This window comes from Vanessa cardui, chromosome 11, assembly GCF_905220365.1.
Source record: "Vanessa cardui chromosome 11, ilVanCard2.1, whole genome shotgun sequence".
NCBI classification, from domain to species: Eukaryota; Metazoa; Arthropoda; class Insecta; order Lepidoptera; family Nymphalidae; genus Vanessa; species Vanessa cardui.
In genome coordinates, this window is record NC_061133.1 from 8,481,736 (window position 1) to 8,496,226 (window position 14,491).

At 36.3% G+C, this 14,491-nt stretch overlaps 1 protein-coding gene across 1 annotated transcript in view; it reads right to left on the reverse strand.

Moving 5' to 3' along the window:
* The window catches only part of LOC124533573 (rotatin-like), a 32,848-nt gene that overhangs the window by 17,789 nt on the left and 568 nt on the right, over positions 1–14,491 (reverse strand). Inside the window, 20 exon segments of the mRNA XM_047108944.1 lie at positions 1,597–1,727; positions 2,648–2,810; positions 3,407–3,627; positions 4,879–5,148; positions 6,086–6,258; positions 6,378–6,618; positions 7,119–7,331; positions 7,684–7,820; positions 8,680–8,897; positions 9,421–9,545; positions 9,882–10,031; positions 10,518–10,662; positions 11,606–12,064; positions 12,174–12,381; positions 12,591–12,760; positions 13,084–13,299; positions 13,373–13,510; positions 13,678–13,931; positions 13,989–14,050; positions 14,159–14,355. Of these exon segments, the coding sequence (XP_046964900.1) occupies positions 1,597–1,727; positions 2,648–2,810; positions 3,407–3,627; positions 4,879–5,148; positions 6,086–6,258; positions 6,378–6,618; positions 7,119–7,331; positions 7,684–7,820; positions 8,680–8,897; positions 9,421–9,545; positions 9,882–10,031; positions 10,518–10,662; positions 11,606–12,064; positions 12,174–12,381; positions 12,591–12,760; positions 13,084–13,299; positions 13,373–13,510; positions 13,678–13,931; positions 13,989–14,050; positions 14,159–14,355 (3,891 nt within the window).

Consider the following 14,491-nt stretch of genomic DNA (forward strand, 5'->3'; position numbering starts at 1 on the left):
CAAAAAAATCGTAATAGCCGCCCATAACCTCACCGTGGTAGAAGTGCACAACTCAGAAATCGAGTCTATTCCAAATTTAATTTATATTTAAAAAAATAATAATAATTAATTGTAGGTACTTGCACTTGATTAACTATCGCGCTGTAAATCTGAAACTCGTTAAATAGTAAACAGTATAGTTATGTCGTAAACCAGCCGGTAACAGGAAAATAATGCGGTAAAATTATGACACATAAAATATATATTCATTTACCAAACGCATACGTAACATATACTTGAACATGAAGCGCCGAATCATTCATGAAAAAACATGAAATTATATCCGAGAACATATCTAAATAAACTTTATTTGTTGTAAAAACTTTAACTCAGCAATTAGAATCGAGACAAAGCAAGCTTTACACGTTTAATAACCTAATATGCTGCGTGTTGTAAGGTAGTGGTAGACTTAAGTAACTCGATGTCGAATAAGATGATCATATAAGATGCCCGCAGAGGTAGAAAAGCAAATGATCTAATATTATATAAACTTAAGCTCAGAGTCGGATTTAAAGGTGTGGAGGCCCCGGGGCCACAAACACCCTAAAAATTATATTATTATGAATTAATTAGTTTTTTTTATTTCAATCATTATCAAAGTAAGCTATGAATTGTTTCTTATTTGTATCGGTAACGTTTAAAATATTAAATAGTATCATTATTATAATTTGACTATATCTCAGTATTTGTTAACTTGCTGAAAACTGTGGCCCCCTCTCATGTGGAGGCCCCCTCTCATGTGGAGGCCCCCTCTCATGTGGAGGCCCCAGGGCAGTTGCCCCGGTTGCCCTCCCCTAAATACGGCCCTGCTTAAGCTGCTAAACAATAACATTGGACCTCTGACGGCACTTAAAAGGCGAAGAATTTACAAGCCAAACATTATTATTTTTAATTGCCCTGCTAACGAATAATATAAATAACATAGCAGACAACTTAAAATAAAGGTTATAATTATGCGCTAAAATAATTTTTAATAATAAAAAAAAAACGAACTTTTTGTTATGCCTTTGCTAAATCAAGGTTATATCAACTACTTTTATAGTATTAATGCGCCGCAGCTGAATTTTAATAAAATCAAGTACTGAGTATTAGTGAAATGTCAGAGTACAATGTACCAGTGATATAAATAAAGTAATAAAATATCTACGCTTTATTACATAGTTACACAAAAATAACTTCAATGTCAATTATTTATATAAGAGGTTTCTGTGCTGTGTTACTAGTACACACAGTTCAAGTTATCAGAGTTAAGTTAGATTTTAAAAGGCCACTAAGGCCACTTAGGGCACGTCGTAAGGGTGTTCCCTATAAAGTAGCAGCCTGTAAATTTCCCACTGCTGGGCTAAAGGCCTCCTCTCCGGAATACACATGTGGCAGAATTTCTATGAAATTTGTCACATGCAGGTTTCCTCACGATGTTTTCCTTCACCGCAAAGCACGAGATGAATTATAAAGACCTTCTAACCTTACGAAGTTCCCTATAAGAACAGCGATTGCTAAAGAAATCATGCCAAGTCATACTGTGCATATTATGTATTTGGTCAGGAACACACTAACCTGAGTATGAGAGGATGTCCTCGAAGTGAGTGTGGTGAGCAAGGCAGCCGCAGCCGCTCGCACGAGGTTCGCTTCACCGGGCCGGGAGAACATCTCTATGGCGTACTGGCACAACGATTCCTTTTCAATATCTGCCAACATTTTTAGATCTTATTTTATATCTTAGTTCAATTAGAGCTGCATCATAATTTAGAGATTAACGGTAAAAATACCTTCATCTGATATAAATGTGATTATATTTTTCTGAATTTTGGCCAATGTTTCTGAGTTTTTTAACACTTTTTTTAATATAACGTTTGAGCTATTTTCCTGTGCTCGCCCTACATATATGAACCATGCAATAGGCTATTTGACAATGAAAAAAAAGTGAATTATTGTAATCAGTGTATATTATTAGTTTAAAAATGGTTATTTACTAACGAAAGTCGAAAATAATACTTGATTTATTCAAAAATCCATAAATAAAAATGATTTTTTTCAAACGTTTGTCACGTGACACAAAACGCTCCTGATTGGCCGGGCTTATGATGAAGTCACGATGAATAAAATGGGTTTTAAAAACTAGTCAAATAGCCTATTGCATTAAAATTCATCCATTGATTTTATTGTGATGCGTACACAAATGGACAAACTAAATAACTAGCCCGATCTTCTAAGAATAATGTCTCACACAACCTGGGTCTAGCTAAAATGTCTATAATATTTATAATAGAATTAATTAGAGAATTTCAGCAATCTAATAAGTTATAGAGATTCCAATACTATTCTAATCTTTATGTAGACAGAATAGTAAAAAAGCTCAACGGCAACGGTTAAGTTTCGGTTCGATTGCGATAAAATGACATCTCGTTGGTAGAATTGGCCCCTGGTCACCGTCGGTGGCAGGAGACTTTTTTATTTTATTTAATTTACAACATCCACAGACTCGCAGATGCCCGTGCCTTTTTTTCTATTTATATTAAATATTTTGGCGTTTTATATTTTACACTAAATATCAGTAGATCTTCGTTGGAAATCATTCATGTGGTGGCAGGAGGCTAGGGATGCTCACAGTGCAGTATCTGCGTGTGTAGCGGCGCGTGGTGCGCGAGCGCGGCCAGCACGTGCAGCGCAGCGCCGCGCAGCCCCGCGCCCCCCGCGACCCCCGCGCCGCCCGCGCCCGCCGCGCGCAGCACGGCCCGCAGCGCCGCGCCCTCCCACGCCTCGCTCCATCTCTACGCACGGACCACCCGCTTCCCATATCAATATGCTGTATGTGCAACTGACGAATGACAAATTTAAGGAAGTCGCCACAAATGTTGATGTACTAAATATGTATTAATAATTACTCCAGTGGAATGTATTGAACGATAAAATCGTGTTAGCAACCGTATATTATGCTTTTGCAGACGCCTAGCGAAATATGAATAAATAGGAATAATATACAGAACAATATATAGGAATAATATTCCTATGATTACCTGGCATATACATATTATAATCAGACAAAATCGATACTATATTTAATACTTTTACACAGAAATAGTCAAATCAAAGATCTGAAAGAAAGATAACGAATTAGTACTATCGGAAATTAATATTTTCGGATATTTGTGTGTTCAAATCTTTTTTGTAAATGGAACCTCCAACATAACGGATAAACATAAAATAATATTAAATTCCACCTTCCTATAGAACTCCTAACACAAACAATCTTCACTAATAATCAATACAATACAATTATTTTATGAGGGGATTTCATAACAATAACAGAAAGTGTTATTTAATAGTATCGTGTGTATGGTACCCGTTAGTGTACACAGTGCGTTACCTGCGGCGGCAGGGCGGCTCGCGCGGCGCGGCGCTGCAACGACAGCAGCGCAAGCAATGCGTCGCGACGGCAGGCGTGGCCCTTACGCCCGACACCGGACGCGCATCCGCTCAGAGCGCTCGTCATCACTTTCAAGCTTCGGACTAGAGTTTCCTCCGATAGCTCGCAGTACCGAGAATGCGTCGCGTATCTGATGCAGCGTATCAGCTCGTTGAGATATCCTGGAATACTCGCACGTTACGGACGGATATCGTAATCGACGCTATTAGAACTATGTGTACTGAAACGTATGACTAACATATGGATTAAATAATATCCTAGTCGATAGAAGGCGAAATGATTTTCTATATCAGTCAGAGTCAATCGATAAATTAATTTAATTATAATATTAAATGAATATTAATTATGAAAACTTGATATAAATAATTTAATTAGTCCTGTATTTGTAATACAGGCTATGTCATATTATGGTGTATATCCAAATACATAAAACATAATTCACATTTTATAATGTGTATTATGTACCTAAGTACGTTTACCTTATGGAACATATACAACAGATAAAACCCGTGTACATATAAGCGATAATGACCTATCTATATAGATAATTATCGCTTTGTATTTACACTGCTAATATAATTAGCGATCGGATGCAACGGCTAATATTTCTTGTTACACACCGACACCATGCAGAACACATGGCGAAAGTAACGCATAATAGTGCAAAATGAAGTCATTGTTTGTGTGAAATTTGTAACATATGTTTTTATTCATTTCCGTTTTATGTATTATGCCGTATTACATTAACAAGATATCATCTTATGTTACGGAACCAGTGTAAATGATTTTATAAAATATTGTAATTAGTAAGTTATTAAAGCAAGGTTTTCCTTTTTTTTTCTCGCTGGAAAAACGCATTACGCGCTTCCCCCACGTGATGGAAAGCACACGTGTTTACCCACTAAAAAAACAGCTGTACCCTCTCCGTCTTTCGGCGGACGCTACGGGATCGCTTACGCATGCTACCGTGACGGAAAGCAAGGTTTCCTTTAATCTATGAACTACAGTTTATTATTTTTTCACTTAACTTATATGACACCATAGTAACCCGCACTATGTGCCAATATATCAACTAAATCGGATGAACGTTTTTTTTTCCAAATTTCACAGCATAATTAAACACATACGTAAAAGATGTTTAATTTCATTAAAAGCTTGTGATAAAAAAAAAACTTATCCATAATTATACTACATAAAATACAAACGCGGGAGATTAATTTATGAAAATTTCATAGTATTTATTAAAATAATAATCTTTCCAATTATATACGTTGTCAAATTCTTGTGCCAAAGAAAATTTCAAAGAGAAAACGCCAAAACATACAATACGAATTTCGACCGAAATTGATTTTTAAACTAACCGAAACAAAAAGTGAGTATCATAATTCATTCAGAATATTGTGCAAACTTACCGAGCGTATGAAAATTTCTCAAATCGATCCTCTCCAAGCAACTAAGTAAAATCTTCAGGAGACTCTCCATCCTGCAGCAGCTAAAGTCACCTTGCTGCTCCACGAGTAGGACACATCTCAGCAGCACCTTGACGATGTGAATGCGTAACTGGGTCAGCTCCACATCCTCTTGCGCCGTTTGGTGAGGGTAGAGACGGTCCCGACCCAGCAGGGATATAATGACGGCGTCGCTGCCGACGAACGAAGTCTTTATCCAGGATAATGAGACGTCTAGTAGAATTGCAAGAAAGCGAAATGAATACGTGAATCTTAACCGAAAAATGCATGCTTGAAGTGTCCTTCACCGTAATACTCGCATGTGACGGATTTATGACACATGTTGATGGACGTTTGTTGGTCAAGAATAAAGATAAATGTTTATATTTTAATTGAATCGATAAATAAACATACAGTTACTTAACGTTTTACTTGAACAAAAGTTATAATTTACTACAACTATTGTTCTACTGCTTATCATAATTAACATAATTTATTCAACGTTGTGGTTAGAACGCGTGCATCTTAACCTATGATTGCGGGTTCAAACCCAAGCAAGCACCGCTGATTTATATTAATTTGTCTTTATAATTCATCTCGTGCTCAGCGGTGAATTAAAACATCGTGAGGGAACCTGCATGTGACAAATTTCATAGAAATTCTGCCACATGTCTATTCCACCAACCCGCATTGGAACAGCATGGTGGACTATGTTCCAAACCTTCTCCTTAAAGGGAGAGGAGGCCTTTAGCCCAGCTGTGGGAATTCACAGGCTGTTGTTGTATACAACGTTTCTATTTCGTCAATGTGCGATGATGACCACTTATCATTTTTTATAGACATATGGATACACAATAATTCATTTTGTAGCTTAAACTAATGTAGTATTAACAGATTTTGAGGTGACAAAGAAAAGGCGAGTTATGCTAGTTTGAAGGTGTTAAAACTTAGGACGGCCGCAGAAGACTCTAAGCACTAAACTAAGCAATGAGCGTAGCATGCCCCAAAGGAGTCGCAAATGCTTTATAATATCGACACTATCTCGCAGACTGTAATCCGTGTAGAATACACAAATGGGCGTCGCAGTAGTTTTAGCGGATAAGAATTATATATAAGTATAATGGGAACGAGTTTCCGAAGTTACTTCGAAAATAAGCCTTGAATGTGTTACCTTCTTTTGGCATATTGTCCATGTAAGCAATAATAAATTGCAGCAGCGTAATCAACAGCGCAGTGTCCCGAGAGGACGCCGGAGGAGCGCTCAGGAACCTGCGCGTGTGGTGCCAGGGCAGCTCCTCCAACTCTGTAGCGCAGGTCGGAGACGCTGGGACTAGGTAGGTATAGCTGAGAGACAATAATACATCCTTGTTACATATGGGACTCAAAGTCTTAAGCAAACGTAACGTTAGTGTATTCGAATTTCAACAATCAAACAATACTACAAACAGGTGACCTGAGTTTACCTTTGCATCATATTCAAGGCGTCGACGACTTGCGCGTGCGACGTCGCATTCTCCAACGCCAGCAGGTGGCCGGCGCAGGAGTGACTCACACTGGCCGACCTCAGCAAACGGACCTCTCGCTGGGGCGGAGCCTCCGGTCCCAGGGGCGAGGCACCGCGGAGCAGCGAAGCGCTACCGCGTCGCGTCCACCACCAGCAAACCTGGATCGCGCTCCGCCACGCGTCCTCCGTTAGCAACCACTCTGAACAAATACATCACTTATAGTACGACACAACTTGATGTCGCATCGGCAAAATTTGTAAAACCGATCACATCCGAATTGAGTACGCCAGCCCAAATTATCAATATTTATTTCTCATCCGAATATGATCTTTGCACAAACGTAATAACTTGTAATATCATATGATCTAATATATTCGTCAATTTGACGTGTGGATTTACATGCATTTGCTTTCTCTGACGCGTGAATCTATAGCGACGAATAGCGTCGAATGGCGCGATAGGGAGCTATTTCTATTGGTTGTGTAAATCGGCAGTAATCGGTTTTATTTTCATTCCATTGCATTTGCCGATGCTACATCTAATTTGTGTCGTACTATACGTTATAACTAAATATGACTTGAAGCTACAGAATATATTACACATAGTAATTTTATAAGGCATATATGTTTTACTAGGAAAATCGTACTATCAAATATAAACGTGAAACGCGTTGTACTGCTAAAAACGACAGCGACTCACCGACGGACGAGTGGTCTGCGTTGGGGCTGGTGGCCCAGTAGGCGGTGGCGCGGAAGGGCAGCGCCGTCCGCTGCGCGACGCTGAGCGGCAGCGCGGGCAGGCGGCGGCGCGCGGCGTCCAGCTCCAGCAGCGCGAAGCCCGCCCACGCCAGCAGCGCCAGCAGCTGCGCGCACGCCGCCACGCTGCTCTCGTTTGCGGGGAACACCAGAATCACTGTGAAAGGTGCTTTCTATTAATATATTTATTACTAATTCTTTGTAAATTATCGTTATGTACCGTTTTTAAATATTTATTTACTAGTTTCGTATTAGGAGGCAATAAATTATAAGTTCCTATTCGGTTTGTATGTTATTATTTATATCTAGAACACATTATTATTAAATTAAAAAAGACTAGTGAACCATTACTCTTATAAAATAACAGATTCACATTTTTTTCTTTGATTTAAGCGCATAGCTAGCTATATAAAAGTTTTCCACTCGTTGGCAAAAAGGCTCAAATAGACAAGATCTTGTAACTTATCAATCGCTACGGGACTTATAAAATTAAAACAGTTTTTATTTACCTCTAATCAGTAGTAAGGGTAAATCCGATATTTTCACCAAATTATGTCGACTCACGAAACTGATACTATTCAGAACCGACACACAGCTGATGGCGCATTCAGGAAACGCTAGATAATCGTCCACCATCAAAGACAATCTAAAACAAGAATTATAAATTAATTAACCTTATACAAATAATATTTCATTTTAATAATTGCTGTTATTTAACTGCTTATAATTTAATCGTTACGAATAAATAAAAGTATTTTTTATATAAATCGTTAATATTTCATTTCACTATTATTTTTGAAATACTACTTCTGCTTTTCTACATGAAACGCTTTTGTTTGATTATACAGAAGAGTCGTAAGTTACAACCGTAATAGGCTATTTGACTGGTTTTTAAAACCCATTTGATATTATTTAATAGAGGTTAAGGAAAAGTTTTTAAATGTACCCTAAGACAAAATTATTGTAATTTCTTATTATAAGTGAACTTTTGTGTTATTTATGAGAAATAAATGTCTTTAAACCGAAGGAACCTAATAAAAGTTGTTTTTTTATTTCTAAGTAGTACATTTTTTCCGAAAAATATCATATTTATATAGCGCGCGAAAACGCTACTTGGATAATATGGCGCTACATTGGTGTCAGTGACGTCACTTGCCTATTTGATCTGTGTACATATAGAAGGCGAGCAAGATTAACAAGTAAGTGACTTGATCATAAGCACGGCCAAACGCAGGAGCGTTTTGTGTCACGTGACAAACGTTTAAAAGGTGCATTTTTATTTACGGGTTTTTGAATAAATTAAGTATTATTTTCAACTTTCGTTAATAAATAACCATTTTTAAACTCATAATATATACTGATTACAATAATTGACGCTTTATTTTTCGCATTTTCAAATAGCCTAGTAAGCAGTAGCAGTCGTTAGCCCAGCATATAGCCTATTAAAACTATTTTGAAGAACATTCTCATTTGACTTGACCAGCTTCATAGACAAATTCACAAACCTGAGAAGAGAAACAACGAGATTGAGTCCGTCGCTTTGAAGAAATGTCTCGTGCAATTCTTGCTGACGCATCATCACGGCGAGCTGCTGCAGCGTGCTGCGGCGCAGAGACGGCTCGAGGACCGGCCGGCTGTGACCTTGAGCCGTGTACTCCAATGACTCTTCATTCAGAACTAAGTCTTGTTTTAACACGTCAATAATCTGGAGTAGACCAGCCGTCTGAAAATGTATTAATTTCATCTTTTAAAAAAGTAAATTAACACATGTAACAGAATTGAAGCAAAAAATACATGAAGAAAAATTGCGCTCGAATCGCACCTAAAAACATAACTACGGCTTTGCAAATAATTTCAAAAAGCAAGATTCAAATAAATATTTTTTCAAAATATTTACTACCTAAAACATACAACAACAACAACAATAACAGCCTGTAAATTCCCACTGCTGGGCTAAAGGCCTCCTCTCCTTTAGAGGAGAAGGTTTGGAACATATTCCACCACGCTGTTCCAATGCGGGTGGGTGGAATACACATGTGGCAGAATTTCTATGAAATTTGTCACATGCAGGTTTCCTCACGATGTTTTCCTTCAGATTACGAGATGAATTATAAAGACAAATTAAGCACATGAATCAGCGGTGCTTGCCTGGGTTTGAACCCGTAATCATCGGTTAAGATGCACGCGTTCTAACCACTGGGCCATCTCGATTCCTAAAACATAGCTTTTTACTAAAAAAATATAACCTGTGGATTCTTCGATGGCGAGCTGGATTGGTCGATATTGAAATCTTGTATTTCGATGCGTCTCAGGGCATTCAAAATGACATCGGAACGTAGTGAATCTCGAGGTGGCAAAAATCTTTCGTCATCTGTAATACAAATTTTAATGCTTAAAAGTAATAAACATCCCATACACACACTGCGTACAAACTTGGTGTCTAGCATCGGTTAAGGCACCATTTGCGAAGCTTGAAGTGTATAAATGCTCCTATACGTGGGATATTGTGCACAAGTGTGAAAATATCTGTCTCACAAAATGTAAACACTGACCAGTGCTGCTATTTCTTATTCACATAAAACATCCGATATTATTTAGTAACTCAATATGTCGTAATCTGTAATATCTTAATGGAGTTGTTAGATCAGATATAATATCATAGCAGAAGTGTAATGTTTAATTTCTTAAACTTTTAAATGTAACTCACCTAATTGTCTACACAGAGCGTATGCAGCATCCAATTGTACCGGAGCGCAGTTCACAAACAAAAGTCTAATAAGGCCTGCGATCATTTCTGACTTGGAAATTCCCATACAATCAACTATATCGGACTCCAAAGATTTACAGATAGCTTTTCCTGGAAAAATAAGTTACAATTATAAATTATCAATATGCCGTGCGACTCTATCCACATATGACTGACGCACTTTATATATGGAATTAAAATTCTCATACTATTAATATACATATAGAGTAATATACCGAACCGGTGGTAGTGTTTAAGTTGACCATCAATAAGTAAGTGTAATGCTTCTACGAGTATGTCGAATAAAGGAATATACAATATAATTTGGAAAACGGTTTAGACAAATTTATACCTTAATACGTCAACATTTATATCATATTATATTATATAACAAATTTGTTTATTTTGCATTCGTATTTTATTATTTTTGGTCACGGTAAACAAAACTAAATAATGTATAGTGTATCTATATATCTATCTATTAGAAACCATTCGTAAATCATCTTACCATAAAATATCGTTGTACTACTAAGATATGCATACATACATATATAAATAAATATGCATACTGATTATCATGATGCAAAACCAAATTACCTAACGGTGTGTCGTGTGCGGCGTACACGTGCAGCAGCGGCAGCACCGGCAGCAGGCTGGCCAGCAGGCGCCACCAGCAGCCCGCCGACAGCACCAGGCGCCCGCGCAACACGTACAGCACTAACTCACTCGCGACACCCCCCACCTACAGTACGACACAAATTAGATGTAGCATCGGAAAATGCAATGGAATGAAAATAAAACCGATTACTGCCGATTTACACAACCAATAGAAACAGCTCCCTATCGCGCCATTCGATTCTATTCGTCGCTATAGATTCACGCGTCAGAGAAAGCAAGTGCATGTAAATCGACGCGTCAAATTGACGAATATATTAAGTCATATGATATTACATGTTATTACGTTTGTGCAAAGATCATATTCGCGTGAGAAATAAATATTGATAATTTAGCATAGCGTATTTAATTCGGCTGTGATCGGTTTTACGAATTTTACCGATGCGACATCTAAGTTGGGTCGTACTATACGCACGCGACACTCAACGTTATTCTCTTGTACTTAAACCGACCAGTAAGATGCATTAAATCTCTCTTTCAGGCATATTATTTTATGCCTTCTCCGTTGTTATACATGCAGTGCAGGGCAGGGCCGTATTTAGGGGAGGGCAACCGGTGCCAGTTGCCCTGGGGCCTCCACATGAGAGGGGGCCTCCACATAAGAGGGTGCCACAGTTTTCAGCAAGTTAACAAATACTGAGATATAGTCAAATTATAATAATGTTACTATTTAATATTTTAAACTAATACGAAACTAATACGAAACAATTCATAGCTTACTGATTGAAATAAAAAAAAACTAATTAATTCATAATAATATAATTATTAGGGTGTTCACGCTTCTGTTTGTCTAGGGCCCTCATTGCTTTGTGGCCCCGGGGACTCCAAACCTTTAAATCCGACTCTGTATACATGGTATGCTACATTTTCAATTACCAATTATTTGTTCGTCATTCCAAGTACAACACCTCGAAAAGAAGGGAAGCGAGAAATGTTTGTTACATTATACTAAGCCAAATCAGAGTAAAGGCTTACATTTAGATAAGAGTTTTTTTTGTGTGTAGGCCTACCTTCTCTGAAGATAATCCATGGCAGCATATTTCAGTCAAAATTCCAACATCGCATATTAAAGTCAGACATTTCTCATTTTCCGATTGGTACTCGTCTTCTCCCATCAGAACCGATTTCACCATTTCGTTTAACATTTCATAAAAGCTGACCTGAACCCATTCCAAGCTGTGTGCCATCAGCTTTAGCGCAATACTTCGTGCTATAGACCAATCGCTGTCACAAAGATCTAAATCTTTCGATTTTATCAACAAAATTTCTGCAATATCTTTTAAGTAATTATTACCAACATTTAAGTATAATATTGGAAGAGCATTTTTAATACAGGTAAGTATATTCTTAGATATTCGGCTAGATTCTTTTTGCTTCATGAATTGAACGGCATAATCCATACTGGCGAATAATTTATTTAACTCCCTATATTTACTTTTGTACTCTTGATCCACTAATGACTTGGAGTTCTGTAATGATAAATGTATTTTACATTATAGTACGATATTACAGGTACATACATACATAAATTAGGTGTTGTGTGTGTGATAGTAGGTTGCTAGTAAAAAAAAAACGTACAAATATAACGGCGGCCAATTTTTTAGCAAGTGTTGGATACAGAAGTTCTAAAGCTGGATCAATAAGAGCTGCTTGTAAGGCTACTATTAGCGAAGAAGGGGCCAAAGCTGAGTTTCTAGTCCAATTCAGAAGGCGTTCGCCACATGACACTGCGCGCAGCCACGCCACTCTGTGATGCGAGCGCTCTGGATCTCTGTTACATGACGCCCTAAAACATTCATATAAGTTAGCAAAGCACCTGTATAGTATAGAAGATCTTATTTTAATTTAATCAAATACCTAAGCATAATAAAATAAAACATATTATAGTTATACAAAAAGGCTAAAGTCATATAGACAAAATAGACAATTTCGTACACATTTAAAAGGTCAAATTAATGTGATGAAAAATTTTTTATATTTGTCTTCATTACTTACTTTAATTTCGTCATTAATTCGCCCAACATCCGCATGACCATACATGCTTTATGAGCGATATCTCTGTGTATTTTCGATGAGTGGTCTTGAACCCAGAACGTTTCACTGACACATCTTAACAATAGCTCAATCAGACCCTCAACGAGACATAAACATGTGTTAAAATCATTCTGCAATAACATAATATTCTATCATCACTATAATAATTAAATAAAGCATACTTAAATATTTTCTCAATCTACAGTAATTTTAACCAAATTGTTAAATAAGCTTCATTTTCAATTACACAAATTTTTCTCATGACAACTTTTAGCAAAAAGGTACCCCTATTTTTTAATGGTTTAAAAGTTAAATTAAATAGGATTAAAACAAGAATTTCTGACACTTCAATTTTTGGCTGAAAACCAACAATTGAGGTATTTCTTCTATCTTTGTCTTTTTTGAGTCAATCTACCATGTTTAAAGCTAACACAATAAGACAAATTAAAATTACCAGATCAATGACACCATTATCATCATTGGAGTCAACTAATAGTACACTACGAGTCATTATTGTCAGTACAGTTTGTGCAGAATCCAATGCATATATTGGAACTGGCAACTGTCTCAATGTAACTAAAGCATCATCCACTGGTTGTGAAAAGTTGCCTGCAAATTGTTCTAGTTCTGCATTAATATCATCATTACTTTCTTTATAGTCATCTGAAATCTAAGAAAGGATTATTTAATAACATTTTCGCTCTAAAAAATTTTAAGTAATGTAAGAAAAAAAAATTAGAAACCTTAAATGGTTGTGATACCAAGTCCAAAGAGAATAAAGTTGAAAATCTTGTATGCATTGATTGTGTTATGCATAAAAGTGTGTGTAAGGCTTCTCCTGGATGTCCTCCACTTTGTCCATCACATATAGCTAATAAAGTCTATAATTTAATACATTTATTATTAGTTGCACTTGCTAAACATTTTTAATTTTAATATTATTACACTTTTCTTTTATTATTTCTCAACTTTCCATTGTACCATGCAAAGAAAAAAGTTTAAACACATTGAATTATGTTGTCATAAATTAGAGATGACTTAAACTTGCCTTAATTATAACAGGTCGATTTAAAAATATCTCTACGGGAAAATCTCTTAAAAAGACATCTCTTATGAATCGACAGCACCGTCGGATTGATTTCAAAACTTTTAATGAATCTCCTATAAGGACAAATGTTTTATAATCAGATGGACTCAAATCCACCCAAGGTAAAAGAAGTATGCTGACTCCATCATGATGACAACTAGAAATAACAAAATGATTTTATAAAAATACTGTTTATATTATTACTAAGACATATTCTATAAAAATGTATGCTTACTTATCTGGTTTATATGTATCTATGTCTGGAGTCCCACTTGAAGACATCTTATTTAAGCCTATATTATAACAGCTGCTGCCTGATCCATTACTAGCTGAGCTATAAAAACAAATTTACATTGACATTTATGCTGTATAAAATATAATAAATATAAATACATTTTGAAAAATGTAATAAAATTTAATTTAAAGAGTTTAACACACAAACCTTGTCTCTGGTGTTAGTTTGAGATGGGGAACATTAACATTTGCTTGAGAATCAACGGTATTCATAAAATTAAGAGTTTCCACTATATCATCAAACACATCAATAGCATTTGGTATTAACTTAGGTTTAATTTTATTTAAAGTCCGCAAAATTTTATCAACACTTATTTCTTTGGCTATGTATGATCCAGCTTTAGTCTGAAAATTAAAAATTTACTAATTAATTTTTATTTAGTAAAATTGACTCATTCACTTTATATCAATCACTCAGTAGCTAATTAACACCAATCATTTTATTTTTCTTTATATTATGAAATAATATGTACTGATTGTT